Genomic DNA, 18,621 nt, shown 5'->3' on the forward strand with positions numbered 1-18,621 from the left:
GAGATGCTGTAGCCTCTGACTCAGCAGTTTTCATTCTGCCACATTTCACTCCGACCCCACCGCCTACGTAAGGCTTGGGATTCACCTAACTGGAATGGATATGAGCAATCACTCGAAGAAGAAAAGACGGTTACTTACCTTTGTAACTGTTGTTCTTCGAGATGTGTTGCTCATATCCATTCCACACCCGCCCTCCTTCCCCACTGTCGGAGTAGCCGGCAAGAAGGAACTGAGGAGCGTGTGGGCCGGCAGGGATATATATCAAGCGCCATGATGGCGCCACTCTAGGGGGCGACCTGCCGGCCCACCGAGTTGCTAGGGTAAAAGTTTTCCGACGAATGTGCACGCGCGGCGCGCACACCTAACTGGAATGGATATGAGCAACACATCTCGAAGAACAACAGTTACAAAGGTAAGTAACCGTCTTTTCCTGATGTGTTAGGGCTGGTCTACACATACTTAGGTTTCCTGAATCTGATTTGGTGATCGTGGTGTACGTCTGTATGTGGACATCCTTATTTCAGAATAAAAAAGGAAGTAAATTTGTTACCAACCTGCAGCTAAATTGATGTTCGCCACTTTCATTCTGAAATAAGTGACCACACAGACTTTTACTGAAATAAAACTAAGCTGTTTTTCCATCCACATCTTTTGTTATTTTGATGCTGCTGTGTAGGATCACCTTCAGTTAACAGCAATGGGTAAACAGCAGGTCACAGACAAAACGGAGGCTCAGGTTCTTTGGAACTCCAGAGACCATTTTTTTTAAAGTTTAACAGAGGTTCTGATGAGCTGGTTCATTAAGTTAGGCTCAGCTACAAGTTTAGCACATTTTAGGTTTTGGTGAGCTTCCCCTTCCTCTCCACCAAGGCACTGCTAAGTGTATCCTCCTCTGTAATGGGAGGTAGGGACTAGACAGACGTGGTGCATGGCCAGCTGCACAATAGGAAGAGGGGAAATGTAGTGAATGACAAGGAAGCATTGCCAGTTTGCTAAATTGTAGAGATCCTGGATCAAAGTTGACAGTACTTCCTCAGGAAGCACAGCCATGTTAGCCATACATGCAATTTCTGTTCCTCAATGGGGAAAGGGAAGTGGGGGATGGTTATCAAATACTGGCAAGTCAGACTTAAAATTCACCATCCTCGCATAAGCTGCCCTTTTAAAAATCAGCCTATGAAATTCAAGTTTACAATAGAAAGATGTACAGATAGGCAACAATAACTTCATATTGCAGCAAATATCAAGATTCATCATCACTCAGAGGACCTACTGATGAATTTTGGTGTATATTTACAGGGAGGTTAGTTAACCTTGATGTTCACATCAACAGCAGGACTCATTAATTCATATTCTTCTATAGATACTGTGTAGTTTTAGCTATATTATTCCCTTCCTTCTCAGTGTAAACATGCAGCGCAATAATCATTTTAATTTCAAGTAGTTCCTCCTGTCACTCAGGATTAGTCTTCCTGGTAATCTCTGTGTCATGCAAGCAAGACATTAGTAAGCCCCATTGCAAGAAAAAAATAGAATCATTTACAGAATCACAGAAATTAGAGTTGGAAAAGACTTCTCAAGTCCATTTCCTTAAGGCCACTGCAGCACTGTTCCCAAAGGTCCATTTTCTAGTGTCCCACCTCTCCATCCAGCCTCTTCCCCACTCACTCCCCTTAACCGCATTCCATATACTAGGATATACATAGGTCCCAACTCCATATGATCTGGTCTGTGCATCACTCACAATTGGAATCAGTGACGGCAACTTTGGGATTGACAACCCATTAAAACAGACTAACACACCCTAGTCTGCTCTGATGACATAATATTTAGAAGGCAGAGATCCAAACCAGTTACTGACCAATTTCTTGAAGCATTAACTTCCATCTCTGCAGGCTCTGACAACTTTCAAAGGGATGACATTAGCTCACATACCTCCACTTCAAATTCATTGCTGACATAGCGACCATTAAGCTCAGAGCAGACCAACTTGAACTTTCGGTCAAACAGAGAGACAGTGTGCCAGTTTCTGTAGCGTATCAAGTGCAAAACCTCCTCATAGCTGGCCATAGTATCAACACCTAGGAGGATTAAAAAAAACAGCTACTTGTCAGAACTATAAACTGTTTGGGGGTTTTGGGGTGGGAGAAGAAGAAAAAAAGTTTTCATTCATTTAACAAATGTTTTGCTTAGTAAGCACACAAATACACAGTTCCTGTTCTCATTTGCCTCAAACCCTTCCCAGAACAAGGTCAAAAGGTGGCAACCCCTTACCTGTGATGGTCATGCCAAGGTTGGAGCTGCTCATCTCAATGCCCTTCTGCTGTAACTGTGTCATGTCAACCTCCAGGCCTTCCTGCTCCTGATTTAGCTCCTCTCCTAGCACTGTGACCTCACATGTATCCAAGTTGTGCATGATCTCCTCTGATACCAAAGATTCTTGGACTGAAGGAGGACATGGAGGCCAAAGAAATAAGCAGAAAGACCAATGGCAAAGTGGAAGGAACTGTAGTGTCATAAGCAGCTATAATTCTTCCCTTCTGTGTACAATGATTTGGCCATGAAGAATGATCTAGGTTGAGACTGATTTCTCATTTAAGAAACCACACCCAAAAAGCATTCTCACTCGTGGAGAAGAAACAGTCTAAGACTGTTCTCACTTCTGATTGAAGTTCTGCAGGCCCAGGGGAAAAACAGCATACCCACCCCCTCACCCAGCCCTGCTTACCCACTCTCTTCCTGCTACATCAAAAAGATAGTATCATGAAGAATTTGACACCTACCACCTCCATTCTGTGCTACAGTAGGGATAGCCACACAGGGAGGGCCGCCCCCCACTGCAGAGAACTTCAGGGAGGGGGACAGATTCCACAACCAGGTTAATAATCAAGTTTGTTACCTGTAGGATCCTCATCCCCATCTCCCTCTGGTTCCACCTCCCGAGTGATGGTGCTGATTATGCGAAGCTCAGGGAAGAGAGAAACTCCCTCTGGACTCTCAAACTCTGAAGCAGAACGGGCAAAATGATTGATGCCACTCAAGCTGATCTTGGGTTCCTCAGGCTGCAAGACCATTATATAACCATCCACAAAGGGAATGGCAATGCAGGCTTCTTCATTGAAACACCTACATAAGATACACAGGTTGTTTGTTTAACTGTGAAAAACAGGCTTACAGGAGATGCAGTTATGCATCGCAGTGGCAATTAAATAGTTACAATACGAAAAACATTTCAACCATTTAATTAAATCCCATATAAATAAGCTCTGTTTCAGACCCAAGGGTCCTATAATACATCCCACAACTGTGTTGGCAATGCAGATCACCACTATCACTCCCTCAAAAGGGAACAATGTTAAAATGAATTTTTGCTCACGGAGAACATTTTGCCCCATTTTCTGGGCTATGACTAATATCCACAGATTATGCCAATAGGTAAGACTGCAATACTGGATAAGTCCTCACAGTGCACACTTGCAATGATCACAACAAAGACTGCCCAACTAGGAAAAATAAAATCAAACCGGACATGAAGGAAATAACTAACCTCAAATAGAGTAAAAATATAAATAAGACTGGAAATGATGGGTCACATGCCTACAAACATGGCCCAGACAACTCTGGTCATTCAAGTGGCCAAATGATGCTTTTTTGTTTCATGAAAATATAGATGGATTTAAATACCTAACTACATAATGGTTCCTAATTCACAGTTCCATATGCTTCTGATGCAAAACCAGGAGATCTTTTAAACCAGAGCATTCCAAGTTTTATTTTGGGATACTGAGTACGTTCAAACCCAAAACTTGGGTAAGAAGCCAGGAAAATGCACACCCAATGAGAAACATCACATGAACTACTGTAAAAGCAACAATGCCAGCTCTGACAAGAGCTCTGTTTAAGTGTCCAAACAGCATAACATTCCTTTTAACAAACCGTCTCATACAGAGCTTATAGACAGCCACTAGCTGAATCAATGGCCTATAGATATTATGCATTCTTGTCACCCCAGAAAGTCCTGAAGAATGACAGAATACATCCAAAACAGTTTTTTTGTTTTGTTTTTTTTAAGGTCAGACCACTTGTTCAGGTGCCTAGATGCAGATTTAGGCACTTAAATTTGAACACTTTGGCCATAATCAGCATAAAATATTTTACTTTACATCTAGAACAACATTTATTGATCCCTGGATCAGATCCCCCAAAAATTTTACAATACCCACTGATATCTAATCAACAGTCCCAAGAAACAGATCAGGATTTTTATGTAACAGAACAAATTTGGTATTGGTAACTCTAAGGGCTGATTCAAAGCCCACTGAAATCATTGGGAAGATTCCCTTTCACCTCAGGGCTCATGATCAGAGCCTTCAAAAGTAAAGGTCTGCATTAGTGACCACTGCACTAAAGAATTTTGTTTTAGTTTATTTCTCCAAGCCCCCTATATCCTTATGTATAGATGCATTTTTCTGCACTAGGACATACTTGACATTGCTGGTGATTTTGAGCCTCCGGATTCCAGGTGTTGGGAACTGGCGGGAATTCAGGTAGGAAACGTGCTGCATGGCTTTGTCAAACCTGTCAATATCATCCCCTTCCAAGGTCAATGTTGACTGGCTGGGATTCACATTAATCTGAAACCATTCCAAAGAGCAGAAGAAAAATGAAAAAAAGAGATCCAAGTACCAATGTGCTAGAATAATTAAACCAAAAAGCTCAGCACTGCTTAAACTATTAAGCATGGAGATAATTAGCATTTGTATTCAAAGCAGAACAAATCATTCACTGGCTTTACAACTCAGTTTAACTTCCCCAATTAGCCTAAAAGTTTAAGTCAGCATTTACAGTATTTCATTATCCAAGAAAAATTCCAGGAATTTGGCACAATGTTGACACTCTAGTCATCTGAAAGAGATACAACTAGCAAGTCAGTAAAACTTAGCCTTGCTATTGAAATAAAATACCTACTCATAAATGAGACCTATTATGTTAAGTTGTTTTGTTAGGCTCCATAAATGTAAAGTGCTTATGCACCTATTTGCATTCTCAAAGGCCACTGAAGGCCAAGCCTACACTAGAAACTTTTGCTGGTTTAGTTATATCACTAGGGCTGTGATTTTTTTTAAACTGCATCTCTACACCACTAACAGTCTCAGGGTATGGCTACACTTGCACTTCAAAGCTTGAAACTTTGAAGTTTCGAGTGTGGTTGCAGCACCAGTGCTGGGAGAGGGCTCTCCCAGCGCTGCGCGTACTCCACATCCTCTACGGGTGTAGCTTGCAGCGCTGGGAGCCGCGTTCCCAGCGCTGCTGCACTGTTTACACTGAGGCTTTACAGCGCTGTATCTTGCAGCGCTCAGGGGGGTGTCTTTTTCACACCCCTTAGCGTGAAAGTTGCAGCGCTGTAAAATGCCAGTGTAGCCATGGCCTTAGTGAAAAGCAGCTGTGCTGACACAAAAATGCTTTACGCGGTATAGCTTATTTCATTTGAGGAACTGGTATAAGATATACTGGGGAAAAACACTCTTGCTTTTATAAGCTGCATCTACAATATAGCTATATTGGCAAATCTTTACCAGGTCAAGTACTTGCTGTCTTAGGGCTAATCTACACCAGAAAGTTAGGTTGACCTAGATACGTCACTCGGGAGGTATGAAAAATTCACAGTCCAGAGCAATGTTGTTAAGTGAACCTAAGCCCCAATGTAGACAGTGCTAGGTCAACAGACGAATTCTTCCATTGACCTGGTGACCAAACCTTTCGGAGAGGTGGATTTACTACACCACAGAAGAACCCTTCTATACTACAGCCGTGATGCTGCAGAGCTGTAGCATTTCTAGTACAGACAAACCCTTAGTAAATCACAGCATGTGCATTTCACTTCATCCATATGCAAATTTACCTTCATGCCTTTGCCAATGCCATCAGCAATTTGCAAATCTAATCCTTCCTTGCAGGTATAGAGGCAGTCTATCACCTTCTTGTTCTCCAGTTTACCAGACCGGATCATTAATCCAGCCAGATTGCCTCGGAAAAACTGAGCCATGTGGAGTTCGCCACCTTTATAAAGAAGAGGGGAAAAAAAGAAAAAAACAAAAACAAAACACACCTTTATAGACCTTAGACCTTTTCTTTTTATCATCAATTGTGCTTTATTTTACCATGATGAATTCACATGCAGGTTAGTTTATATCCATTCCAGGTGTTAAACTTGTGATCATGTTCAAGCACAATGAAAGAATTAAACAGTTCATCATGCATATGGCCCTCAAAACAGACATGTATGGCCATCCTGAACTGTGAAGCGGAGGCTAGTGTTTCCATCACAAATGTTACTTTTGCCTATACAGCGAGGTGGTGGACTTAAACACGATCAAAGATAGAGCTTATGAGCTCTTTGATGAGACTTTAACCCTAGTGCTGAAATTATATCTCCCATTTGTCATTAACTCTAGAAAACGAGGAGACGCCTATCAGGATAGGAGAAAGTGCAACAAAGTACAATTTATGCCAAACCAAGAACCTGAAGTGCTGCATACATTTTAAACCGGAAGGGATGGTTATGATGATCCAGTCTGTCTGACATAGAGCACAAAATTTCACTTAGTAACAGTTATTTCAAGTTCATCATTGATTGAGCTGGAGTGCAGTTTCAGAAAGACATCCAAGTGATAGAAAAATCCACTGCAGTCCTCAGTAAGTGGTTCCAATAGTTTCCCTCATTTAAAAAATGTTGCACCTCACTTCCAGCCTGAATTTCTCTAGCTCCAACTTCCAGCCCTTGGATCCTGTTGTGCTTTTGTTTGCCAAGTTAAAAGTAAAGCTATCAGAAATCTTTTCATGTATGTACTTCTATGGCATTCAAGGCAGTTCCAGATCTTACAGGAACAGTAAGTAGCTAAATGTATTCTCTTAGAAATATGTAGTAAATTAAATCTCAAACCAAGACATGAAACCCAGAGAACTGCTGAAACTACGGAGAAAAATAAAACATTGCAATGTCAGCCAAACGGGCAGAAAAGCTGGTATTTATTTCTGTTGGCTCCAACTGGCGTTTTTACAGACTTCTGGTCAAGTGAGTAATTCCTAGTGGGTATCCAGACACACTGTCCTTTAGGTTACATATGAGATCTATGCAATGATATTTGAATAAGACTGGATGAAAAAAGTGTAGCTAATACTTCGCATTAATGGCTCATATTACACCACTTCACTGCAATCACAATGGTTTCAAGTTTGTACATGGATGTGCACTTATATGCAATAAAAATAAAATCAGGAGATGAAGCACTGGAAATAATAGTACAATGAAGAAACAGCCCAGAAGCAGATTATGTAGGGGGCATCAATGGCCAAAACGCAATGCCTGCATTTCATGCTATATGTGAGATGAAGCAATGTCTTGGCTTAAAAATGAAATTAAAAAGTAATGGAAAATATTCCAGCAACCTGCAGATGTCTCAGGCACAGTTTCATTGTCATTTTCATTTCCTGTATATTCTGTAGAAAAGCAAGACAAAGAATAGGGACAATGGGGAAGGGACCAAGCAATGAGGGACTTGTAAGTAACCTTTGTTATCACTCTCTCTCTCTGTCACTCACACTCACACACCCCCTTTCACCAAGCATATTCTGCTTATATCCCAACCAGCTCTTCACAACTGATATGAATTTAATCAGTTTCAGCCTTGGAGACAGAGTTGGATTTTCTTATATAAACCATTGCCAAACCCAGCAGCTAGAATACTTCATATTCCCATCTTCACAGGTATGATGGGGAGATTAAAGTCTGTTAACAGATCTCCTAAGAAAAAAAGTATTATGGACAGATAAAAAGAAGCCATTACTGACTAATAATTCAGACCAAATTAATAATACTGCATATATTAATTGGGCAATTTTTGAAATGGCAGGTTTTTTAAAAGAGAGGGAGAATAAAAACATTAAAGAGGATTTAGAAAGCATAACTTTAAGGAGGAAAAAGTTCTAAAGTCTTCTTTATATATAAATCAATTTATTTAAAGTTTGGTAAAGCAAACAATATTGCTCTCAGGTCAAGACCTTAAGCATTAGTTTCACTCTTGGCATAAATTCTTCTTTGAGTTATAATCCTTTTAAAATAAGGTTTTCAATAGAATTTCCTGACAGACCCACAAGTCCGTGACCCCAAAGTTTTAGCATCCCCATTTCAAGTCAATTACTGGCAATGGCCAGGATAGAAGCAGGAAGGAATGAAAGGATTATATAGTGGTGCTAATGCACATCACTGAAGGGAACCTCCCTGTGGAGGCCAAAGGAATTTACAGGTAAAAATGACTGGGCTTGTGTTAGGATACAAGAGCCTATATTGAAGCCTTGGAGCATTCCAGACATTTAGCTGGCATAGTTCTGGTTTCCCCAGCACACTTCAGCTCTCTGGAACCTAGTCACCGCTCCACTTGCTGCTGCATTATCGCAAAACAAAAGGGATAATCTGAAAGCCATCTATACAGCAATAAATGAAGTGAACTAGAACCTTGCTAACGATTGGGAGACTGGTTACAAATTAATGAATTTTGCAAATTAGCAAGTATTAAAAAGGTAATGGGCCCCTCACAATATATAATGCTTATTCTAACCCCTGGACTGTCATTTTATCTTTCTAAGGCCTCAAATCTCAGAGAAAGGACAGGCACCTCCTTATTGCATGCTCTATGAACGTTCTGTGTACTGTATGCAGATACAACAGTTTGATATAAGCTTGCAGACCTATAGTAAAATATCTATGATCTAATATATTTGTTCTACTAAAAAAGTATTGTTCTATTAGGTCAAGATTTTCTAGCTAGATCAGCAGTTTTCCAACTTGTACGTAATCTGATCAATAAGGAAAATGCACTGAACTGAACAGTCCACTGCAGTGCCTTGGTAATCTACTTCCAATGCTCCATGTTCAGATGACACCTGCCTCATTTTCTCAAGCTTTTGATGAATAAGTGCCACCAGTATTATAGGCTGTGAATCAGCATTAAGCAGCCTGTAGAGAACCACAATTTAAAGCTTAGTTTGCATATAATAAACTGCTGCTATTTTTTCTTTTTATAACCACAAGTGGCAAAATCCTCAAGAGAAAACACTGTTACTTAATTAAATCCTCATATGGAAACATGGCCAAAAATGAGAGCTTGGTTTTTCTAAAGTCTGTTTCAAATTAGGTTAGAAAGCAAAGATTCTCCCTAGTAATCTTAAGAATAAAATGTACTTTTGTTAGTATTACCAAAAATAAAACTGACTGTATTCCCATAATTATTACAGAAATCACTTCTTAAGTGGAACCCTGCCAGGCATTTCTAGATGTAGTTTGGTATTTCATATCCACCTATGGGTGATGAGTACAACGGCACTCCAGAAAAAGTGACTAAATTAAAGAAGAAATATGGGATAGTGGGACAGAGAAAACATCTGTAGGAGATGTAAAAAGCAATCTTCCATTGCCCTGAAGAAAACCAACCATTCATGGACATGACAAATTAATTGTTACCTTGCCAACATGCTCCAACTACCAGCTGAGTTTCTATCTTGGAAGGATGTAGTGGGTAATCCTCGGTCACTGGGAAAGGATCATATGAAACTCCATCTACATAGAGTGTCACTGTTGGAAATTCAATACTGAGGACATAATGATGCCATTCTTTGTCACACACCTGGGAAGAGAACGACAGGTAATGTTTAAAAACAGAGTTCCACCAAAGCAGTCACCGGAGTACATTTAGTACATTGCCATACTAAAACACTATTTGACAAGATTTTCATCCAGTTCTGCTGAAGTATTTGTTTAATAGTATATAAATATGGCAACTTCCAGGAAAACAAAATTCCCAAACCAAAATTAGAGATCTTTAATAGTGGAAGCTTTTTGCAATTATGGGAATGCTGCCAACTCCCTATACATATGCACAAGGCCATTTTATAATCACAGCAGCATATGCCAGTATGTGAAGAATGCTAGAATGTTATTAATTGGGTGGTTACATTCCACCATCAGAAATTCAGATGCATCTTACTGCTTAAATAACTGGCAGCAAACAAACAGATCCCCAACATTCGCTGGAAGCAGTTAAAGGAACCTCTATATGAGAGCTATTAGCCACATAAAATGTACTTATTTTGCTCAGATTTATTGGTCCAATAAAAAAAATTAAATTATCTAATAGTAGTCTTCCTGATCATGAGTGCTACCAATTAGTCAGTTTGCTCATGTAACACCAACAATGCACATGGTGTCAGGAAAATTTTTCTTCTAGTGTGCAAAAGGATTAAAGAAAAGTTTATCTGTTACCTTATTACATTATTTGACCTACAACAAAAGTCATATGCTCACAAGTACTTAATTGCTGTAAACACATGGAAATACTTGCAAGTAGAATGGTAATTCATTTTGTATTGTGTTCTATGGAGACAGGTTCTACCAAATCTGGTTCCTAACGTTTAAACACTTAATTTACTCACTTAAAGCCAGTTTCTACCACCCTTACTCATATTGAGTTGAACTGTATTCCGTAACTAATCCCCATTGACTTCTGTAGGAACGCTAAAGAAGCAAGATTTGACTCTATGTGAATAAAGATAGCAGAATATGGCCCTGAAACTTAGAACTGTAAAACACAGTTCAGTTTATTTTAATAAACTGTGGAATGAGGTGTTTGGATTTCCACAAAGACTTAATTTACTATTAAAACTATCAGGCTGTTTTAGGCTCCTATGTATACTTAAATTGTAAATTTTTTAACAAGTACCCTTTCATACTCACCTGGTTCAATTTCCAGTGGAATTCAGCAGGTTTGTAAGTTTTTCCCTCTGAAGGATCTTGGCGGAAGAGGAAAACAAGTCGGCAATTGTGTACATAAAGAGAGTAGTGGTGCCGGTTCATATCTGCACAAAAGGTTACATTAATGTTACTCTTTCCCACTGCCCTGTGCCCTAAAACTCTAGAACTGGAAATTATAGTCCAGAATTCACATAACCCTAAACTACATGACTGATATATAAATGTGCTATTAATACCGTCCTACAGGACAGTAATAAGAGCACAAGACAGATTTAAAAGAAATCAAGCGTGCTATAGTTTCAAGGGAAAAGAAGTGCCCATGGAAGCAGTTTTAGGTCACCCATTCCTAAACAATCCAACAGTAATACTGATAACACCATAGCTAATAAGACATGTCCTTCCCAACCAAGGACTAGGACTAAAGTATCACAGGGGTAAGCCTACCAATAGGAGAAAAATCGAACAAAATTCAAATTGTGGGTAGTGAAGAATCTTCTGTTACCAATTAAACAGCATGTATTGCTGCTAATTAACACTATTTAGCGTGTATATAACACTATAGGCAGGAAAGATGCTTTATGCGGATATTAAGCACACATGGTCCATGCCCTAAAGAATTAACAATCTAAACCAGGGTTTCTCAAACTTCATTGCACCGTGACTGCCTTCTGACATAAAAATTACTACATTACCCTGGGAAAAGGGGACTGAAACCCAAGCCTTCCTGTATATGTGCGGACCAGCCCCGGAAGAATGGAGGGGGTCTCACAGGACATGTGAACACATCACCTGATACTGAAATCCATCTTAAATCTGGTACTTTTCCATCTAGAAGGAGGTGTGTGAACCCAGAGAAACAAAAGATTCCCACCTTGTGCCAAAGATATAAAAGAGAGTGGAACACAACAAAGGGGGTCCCACTCATGTGAAAGCCTCTGCTTTTCACCGAAGATGCATGCGGAAACTAACAAGAACTGTACCAGGGGAAAGGATTGGGCCCAGACTAGGAAGGAATCTTCTTTCCGTGAAAGAAACCTATTGGAACATCTCTGAAGGTGAGATTTACCTGTAATCAGTTTCTTAATGTATTAGGCTTAGACTTGTGTGTTTTGTTTTATTTTGCCTGGTAACTTACTTTGTTCTGTCTGTTATAATTACTTGGAACCACTTAAATCCTACTTTTTATACTTAATAAAATCACTTCTGTTTATTGATAAACCCAGAGTAAATGATTAATGCGTGGGGAACCAAGCAGCTGTGACACTCTATCAGTGTTATAGAGAGAGGACAATTCGTGAGTTTACCCTGTACAAGCTTTATACAGAGTAAAACAAATTTATCTGGGGTTTTGATCTCATTGGGAACTGGATGCCTGGGTGCTGGAGACAGGTGATCTGCTGAGTAGTTTTTGGTTAAAGTCTGCAGTTATGGGGGCATGGACCAGACTTGGGTCTGTGTTGCAGCAAGCCAGCATGTCTGGCTCAACAAGGCAGGGTTCTGAAGTCCCAAGCTGGCAGGGAAAACGGGCTCAGAGGTAAATTCAGCGCATAAGGTGACAGAACGCATCACAAATACCATCTTTAAAATGATGGTGTTTAAAGCATCCGATTTGAGCATTGGTCGGATAAACCCAGGGTTGTGAGTTCAATCCTTGATGGGGCCATTTAGGGATCTGGGGCAAAAATCTCTGTCTGGGGATTGGTCCTGCTTTGAGCAGGGGGTTGGACTAGATGACTTCCTGAGGTCCCTTCCAACCCTGATATTCTATGATTCACAGAAACTACTCAAAGGATAAAAGTAGCTTCATCATGGAAGGGGTGAAGGGAGAGGAACAGAGCTATTTTCCCCTAGAAGCAAATATTGCACATTCAATCTTTCTTTTCTTTTTTTTTTTTTTTTTTTAAAAAGAGGTGAGGATCCATATTTCTAAACCTACTGCATATACCCTCATGATTATCATGAGGTAACAAGAATGAGAGTCTCTCAAATAACACAATCTAAACAGATTGTGTTGCCAGATCAATTGGTATATCACAATGCCTAAAATCTCTACGGTATAAAAAGGAAACTGGATATCAAGTTCCCTTTATCTAACTGAAACTAAATATTCTAAGGGCTTGTCTACACAGGAAAATTGATCAGCAGTACTATAGCTGTATAAATTATACTGTTCTAGCTATGCCAATATAACTCCCTACCTGGGCATTACTCCAGAATAAAAGTGAGTTTTTCAGTGTAGCTTGTTGCTTCCAAAGTGAATCTAATCTAGAAGACAGCTTCAGAGCCTTGAGTGACCTGCAACAAATATATCACCAAAACCAAAGAGAGACTGTTTATAATTGAAGTATTTACAAACCTGTCTTGTCTGAATTGCAGAGTATTGTCTCCTTCTCCTTGGTACCAGGCCCATGCCTCATCCACACCGAAATCATAAAGGGCTCTTTTAGACTGACTGTGACGACGCCATCTGGAATCTTCACAGCTTGAGTGCCATTAAATTCAAAGACTTGGTCACTGTCATGGCCATTATCGGTAGGGAGTCCTACTGTCCAGTTAGCAGTGCTACTTGGAGGGGGAAGCAGCTCAGCTGTGCCAGAGGAAACACCTACAATAAAAGTAGATTCCTAAAAACACCCAGAAGGAAACTAAGAATTGGTGTCAAACCAAATTGTTTGTTAGTTTGTTTGGATTGCTAATCTTTCCGCATTAGCTGTAAGGACCCTGTATTAGTGTCATGCACCAAGCAATTTTAAATTTAATTGCAATGTAGTTAAACATTGTCAGGCCTACCAGCTCTGAATTACTTGTTCCAGCCATTTAACCTCTTGGTAGGCATCCAATCTAGCAAACAATGTTTGCTTTCTAGGCTTTGCCTACCTAGAGACTCCTTGTCGCTGTTTACGCTATGAGCCATAATATCACACATGAATGGCATTTTACTTCCTGAATCATGAGGCTGACACCACTTTTCTCCTGTTATAACTCTCTACCAGTCTTGAGATCTTTACTTCTTCAGGTTAAAGAGGGCTGGATGAGATTCCCTTTGGAGCCCAAATCAGTCAATGGAATTGCTGTTTAATCATGGAAAATATCTACTTCCTAAAAAAGAAGCTCAGCATTCTGTTTACTCAGCACTCCAAATCCAGGGTAACTGATGTCATAGTGAAGCACAGCAGACTTCAGCATTGACTAATACTGCCAGCAGCTCAGGAACTGCCAAAATATTAAGTCAAGTTCACCAAATATGGATGTCACTGGTTAAAGTTTCAGCAAATAAAAGAACTGCTGCACACACATATCCAGCTAAAACCTACATATGAGTCAAGTTCAGCCCTTAAGTAAGCAGAATTGCTCATGTAAAACTTACACCATCATAAAGAGAATAGTCTAAAGAGGAGAGATGATAAAGGATGGAGAATAAGTTTAAGCCTTGTCTACGCTACACAGTTTTGTCAGCAAAAGGCAGCTTTTGCCGACAAAACAGGTCTAAATATTAGAATTCTACTTTTGTTGGCAAAACAAAACCACCTTGACAAGGGACATAGAGCTTTCTGCAGCAAAGTTAAAGCTACAAAGCATTGGTGTAGACGCTGCCATTCATTATGTCGCCATAACTAGCCTCCCCCACTGTCCTACAATGCCCACCAGGACTGCTCTGCTCACTGTTTCGAACTCCGCTGCACTGCGTACAGCTATGCAGGCATGCGCCCCTCCCTTTTCAAATCTCTAGGAAGTTCTGACAGCCAGTGGCGGCTCCAGGCACCAGCACTCCAAGCGTGTGCCTGGGGCGGCAAGCCGCGGGGGTGTGCCTGCCAGTCGCGGTGAGGGCGGCAGGCAAGCTGCCTTTGGCGGCGCACCTGCGGGAGGTCCGCTGGTCCCGCGGGTGGCAATTCAGCAGCAGGTACGCCGAAGCCACGGGACCGGCAGACCTCCCACAGGCACGCCACTGAAGGCGGCCTGCCTGCCGTGCTTGGGGGGCAAAAAAGCTAGAGTCGCCCCTGCTGACCGCTGAGCATGTGGCAGCAAAACAGCAAATCATTAACCCAAAATCCTGCTTTCCCCGGGGAACAGGAACACAGCTGCAGACAGGCTGCTGCTGGAAAGAGGAGGGAGCGAGGACAACTGCGGTGCAGAGCCAGGGAGGGAGGTGGTGATTAATGGGGATAGAGGAACATCATCCTCTCCCTGCCTCAGGACTGGTTGCTTCCAGCCACTGTCTGAACTTAAAGAGACAGCATGCTGACATACTCACTCTCCTCCAACACACACAGTCTCTCTCATATACACACTCCCGCAACACATTCTAGTTTCTGTCACTCCCACACACATACTCTCCCCCTACACTGTCAGCCACTTTTCAGCGGAAATCTAGTTGGATGCCCATGGAAGATGGGATTGAGAAATCTGCATCATGTGATGCTATACCTGCCCCATGAGGCATTGCAAACCCTTCCCAAAGTACACTGCAGCCAGTTGCACAGTGGGATAGCTATCCACAGTAAACTACTCTTTGTGTCAATGCAAGAGCTGCTAGTATGACTGCGCTCTGATGACAAGCAGCATAGCGCGGACATGCAACAGTGGTTTAATTAAAGCAGCATAGCTTTTGTAGACAAACTAATGTAGACATAGCCTCAGTTAACATTTTGGGAAGAGAAGTGCAATTTCCTTGTCACACCCAATAAAAAGATGGTTTGGCAACACAAGCAATTGTAAGCATCTGGCCAGACTTCCAAAGGTGCTAACCCACCCACAGCTCTTGGGTGACTCCAACTAGAATGGAAGGTACTGAGCATCACTGACAGACTGGCCCATAATTTCCATCCTTTCATTTTGCATCAGAGGGGCTCATGAATTTTAATCCTACTAATCACTGAATAGGTGAATGCAAAAGGGTCCTCTAGCCCCTATGCAACAAAACATAGATTTAGCTGGTTTAAATGAAGTCCTTCATTCCAGGCCACATTTTCTCCACTTTATAATCCATCTCTTCATCATGGCCTCTGAAAAGACACCTACCACATTCATCCTGCATCTCGAAAAAATAGGCAGTTTTCAATAACGATGCCCATCCACACACACCCAGCCATTCAATTCTGGAGTATGTACCACCAGTGAGAAATTACTGCCCAAAATAGGAGAACAGGGAGGTTAGAAGGGGACTACACAATGATTCTTTTTCCTCCGATGAGATAGTTATTTGAAAACATCAAGTTCAGTCAGGCTCACTAAGTATATACGGTCTGCTAGACAAGATTTTGGGGCAACTTTTGTTCTGGCATGTTATTAAGTGTGCCCATTTGTTTGATATTCCGTATTCTGACTTGTGAAAAGATTATATTCAAAGGAAGAATGTTACTCAATTTCAAACCAATCAATGCATTCTTACCACAGAGTCTGTGAAGGGATTTCTCAGAGTAAGTATCTCTGTCACAACCTTTCCCAATATGAGTAGTCTCTAGTTCAACGGTTGCTTGTATTGAAGTTATGGGTTCATCACAGGTCTCCAAATGTATATTGGGAAATAGAGCCAAAGAACCAGTCCCAGGCTCATATTCTATTCTTTTGCTCCAGCCTGTATATTCACACAAAGAAATAAGATTAGAGATCTCTGGTGTTTACCAGTGTTTAACTGCAGTAAAGTAATAGCAGCTGGTGAAAGGAGGAGATTGAACTAACCTTGCCAGGCAGGCTTGCATGTAGGCTTAATGCTAATCTTCACCAATACATCCTCAGCAGCTCTTTTCTTCCCACAGTCATATGCAGTCACTGTAAGCTTATATTGACGCTCCTTGCCATAGATTAACTTTTCTGTGTTTTTTATATAACCTGGCAATAATGGAGAGCCAATTAACAGTGAATATACGTTCATCTTTCAGACTCAGCTTCATTAAGTATACTTTTTTCCCTCCAGGTGCTAAGACTTGGATAGTCACATGTAATTAAGCTTTAATTAACCCCTCCATCAATTTATGTGGGTGTAATACCCTAAACAGCAAACCCAATCCTTTAAGATTAAACTCAGAAGATTAATACAAATAAATACAGAAGTAGATGCAGTCTTAGCACTGTCTTTTTACAGCTCATTATGTTAGTGTAAATCTGGTTCTATTAAAAGATTTAACTGTCTGCAGATAAGGAGCGAGAACTGTAACGTTGTGTGGTCTACACAGTTCAGGGGGCAAGTTAAATTAGTACTTTTCATTGACCCCAGCATCCTCCACTCCATAGTGTAACCTCTCAAGCCCTCTCTTGAGTGTCTTAAATAAGGTTTTACGTGGTGTTTGCTTTTCAAGCTTTATAAAGTTTATTTGTAAAACCAATCCTAAAAACAGAAGAACAGCTATAGAAAGAAAAACATCTTAACAACTGCTTTAGAACATGGTATATCTACATTGCTATTTTTAAAAAGACAAAACAGCAACAGACCATAGGCTCAGTACTTCACGGTTAAGATCCCATAAGATCCAAACTTGGCACCAGCTTCTTCAATAATGCCCACAATTAAACATGATATTTGTAAAAGCTACAGAGGTTTGAAAAAGACTGTCCTTTCTGACCAAAACAGCAAATGCCTTAGAAACCGCTCTCTCTTTGGTCCCTGGGTTCTAAGATGTTGGGGGGGCACCACACACACACACCACTCTCCTACAAAACACAATTTCAGAAGCAGGAAACATGCTTGAAGTCACTGTTGTTTGAGTGCAGCACTGAAGGTAGACTTGTGGAAGCTATGTATGTTAGTACCAATCTTGCTATTTCACCTATCAGTGAAAGACAACTTACTTTATATTATACACAGTCAAACAGGAATCCAAAATGCTCAAAAAACCGTGTCTGCTCAGTTACACTGTAGAACTAGATTATCAAATGGAGGGATTTACGTTTGTAATAGAATACTCTGAAGCACTAATTTTATTTTGACATTGACCACATTTGAAACATTATTCTAAAGTACCAAATTAGAATAATTTCTCCCCCCTCGTTGGTTCTTACCATCTTTGTCAATAGCAAAGGGAACATCTGGAGTTACAATTTCATAGGTGCATATCTGGCTGAACTGGGGAGAACAATCTGCATCCACAGCGTCTACTTTCAGGATGTTGTCATACCTCTTCCCCTCAATAACTGTTGCTTTGTAGGACTTTTCTTTAAACACTGGAGCATACTCATTAACATCATTCACCTGTATATGTACTATTGCTCTGGAGAGGAGACACAATAGTCAGCTTTTAACACTGGGTGAAATCAGAATGTTACAGAGCTGCCATTCAACAACACAGGAATAGAACCACATTTTACAGATTAAGCTCCCCACCAAAATTTAGGCTCAGAGAAGAATAGTAGCCAGTGGTGGAAGAGACTCATGAGCTCAACTCCACCCCTCTGCTAAGGCAGGATACATTGTTCCTTTCCCAGAAGAAGAAGAATATTTTTTACTTCCATAGCACCTTCCATCAGAGGATCTCAAAGTTCTTTACACACAAATAAGTTACTCCTGAGGGTATTCCTGCATAAAAAAAATTAAAATTCTGCACCAAAAAATAAAAAAACCTCTATGCACAATCTTTTAAAATTCTCCAAAATTCTGCAAATTGTATTGTCAAACATGGAGACTCTAGCATAGTATTGGGTAGCACAGACCAGTGGCTGCACAGAGGTGGGAGATCACTGTGCAGCTTCCCCCCAGGACACAGACTCAGTGGTGAGGCTTCACTCAACCCTGACACAGTGCAAGGACTGGGCCTGCCCCAGAAATACCCCAGGACCCTGCCCATCTCTGCCAGGTGCACCAGGTGTAGGCAAGTAGGCTC

General features: G+C 40.8%; 1 protein-coding gene across 4 annotated transcripts in view; it reads right to left on the reverse strand.

The window, feature by feature from the left end:
• Window positions 1–18,621, reverse strand: part of CLSTN1 (calsyntenin 1) — a 65,462-nt gene that overhangs the window by 11,026 nt on the left and 35,815 nt on the right. For 2 of the 4 annotated variants that reach the window (XM_050931406.1, XM_050931407.1), the window contains 12 exons: window positions 17,804–18,012; window positions 16,487–16,636; window positions 16,197–16,382; window positions 13,164–13,412; window positions 10,790–10,911; window positions 9,521–9,683; window positions 7,450–7,500; window positions 5,903–6,060; window positions 4,486–4,634; window positions 2,900–3,126; window positions 2,275–2,445; window positions 1,936–2,081 (listed from right to left, as the gene is read on the reverse strand). In XM_050931406.1, coding sequence (XP_050787363.1) covers window positions 1,936–2,081; window positions 2,275–2,445; window positions 2,900–3,126; window positions 4,486–4,634; window positions 5,903–6,060; window positions 7,450–7,500; window positions 9,521–9,683; window positions 10,790–10,911; window positions 13,164–13,412; window positions 16,197–16,382; window positions 16,487–16,636; window positions 17,804–18,012 — 1,981 coding nt within the window. The remainder of the gene's footprint in view (window positions 1–1,935; window positions 2,082–2,274; window positions 2,446–2,899; window positions 3,127–4,485; window positions 4,635–5,902; window positions 6,061–7,449; window positions 7,501–9,520; window positions 9,684–10,789; window positions 10,912–13,163; window positions 13,413–16,196; window positions 16,383–16,486; window positions 16,637–17,803; window positions 18,013–18,621) is intronic. The other 2 variants (XM_050931408.1, XM_050931409.1) reach the window with 1 other exon arrangement.

This window comes from Gopherus flavomarginatus, chromosome 21 (assembly GCF_025201925.1).
Source record: "Gopherus flavomarginatus isolate rGopFla2 chromosome 21, rGopFla2.mat.asm, whole genome shotgun sequence".
Lineage (NCBI taxonomy): Eukaryota > Metazoa > Chordata > Testudines > Testudinidae > Gopherus > Gopherus flavomarginatus.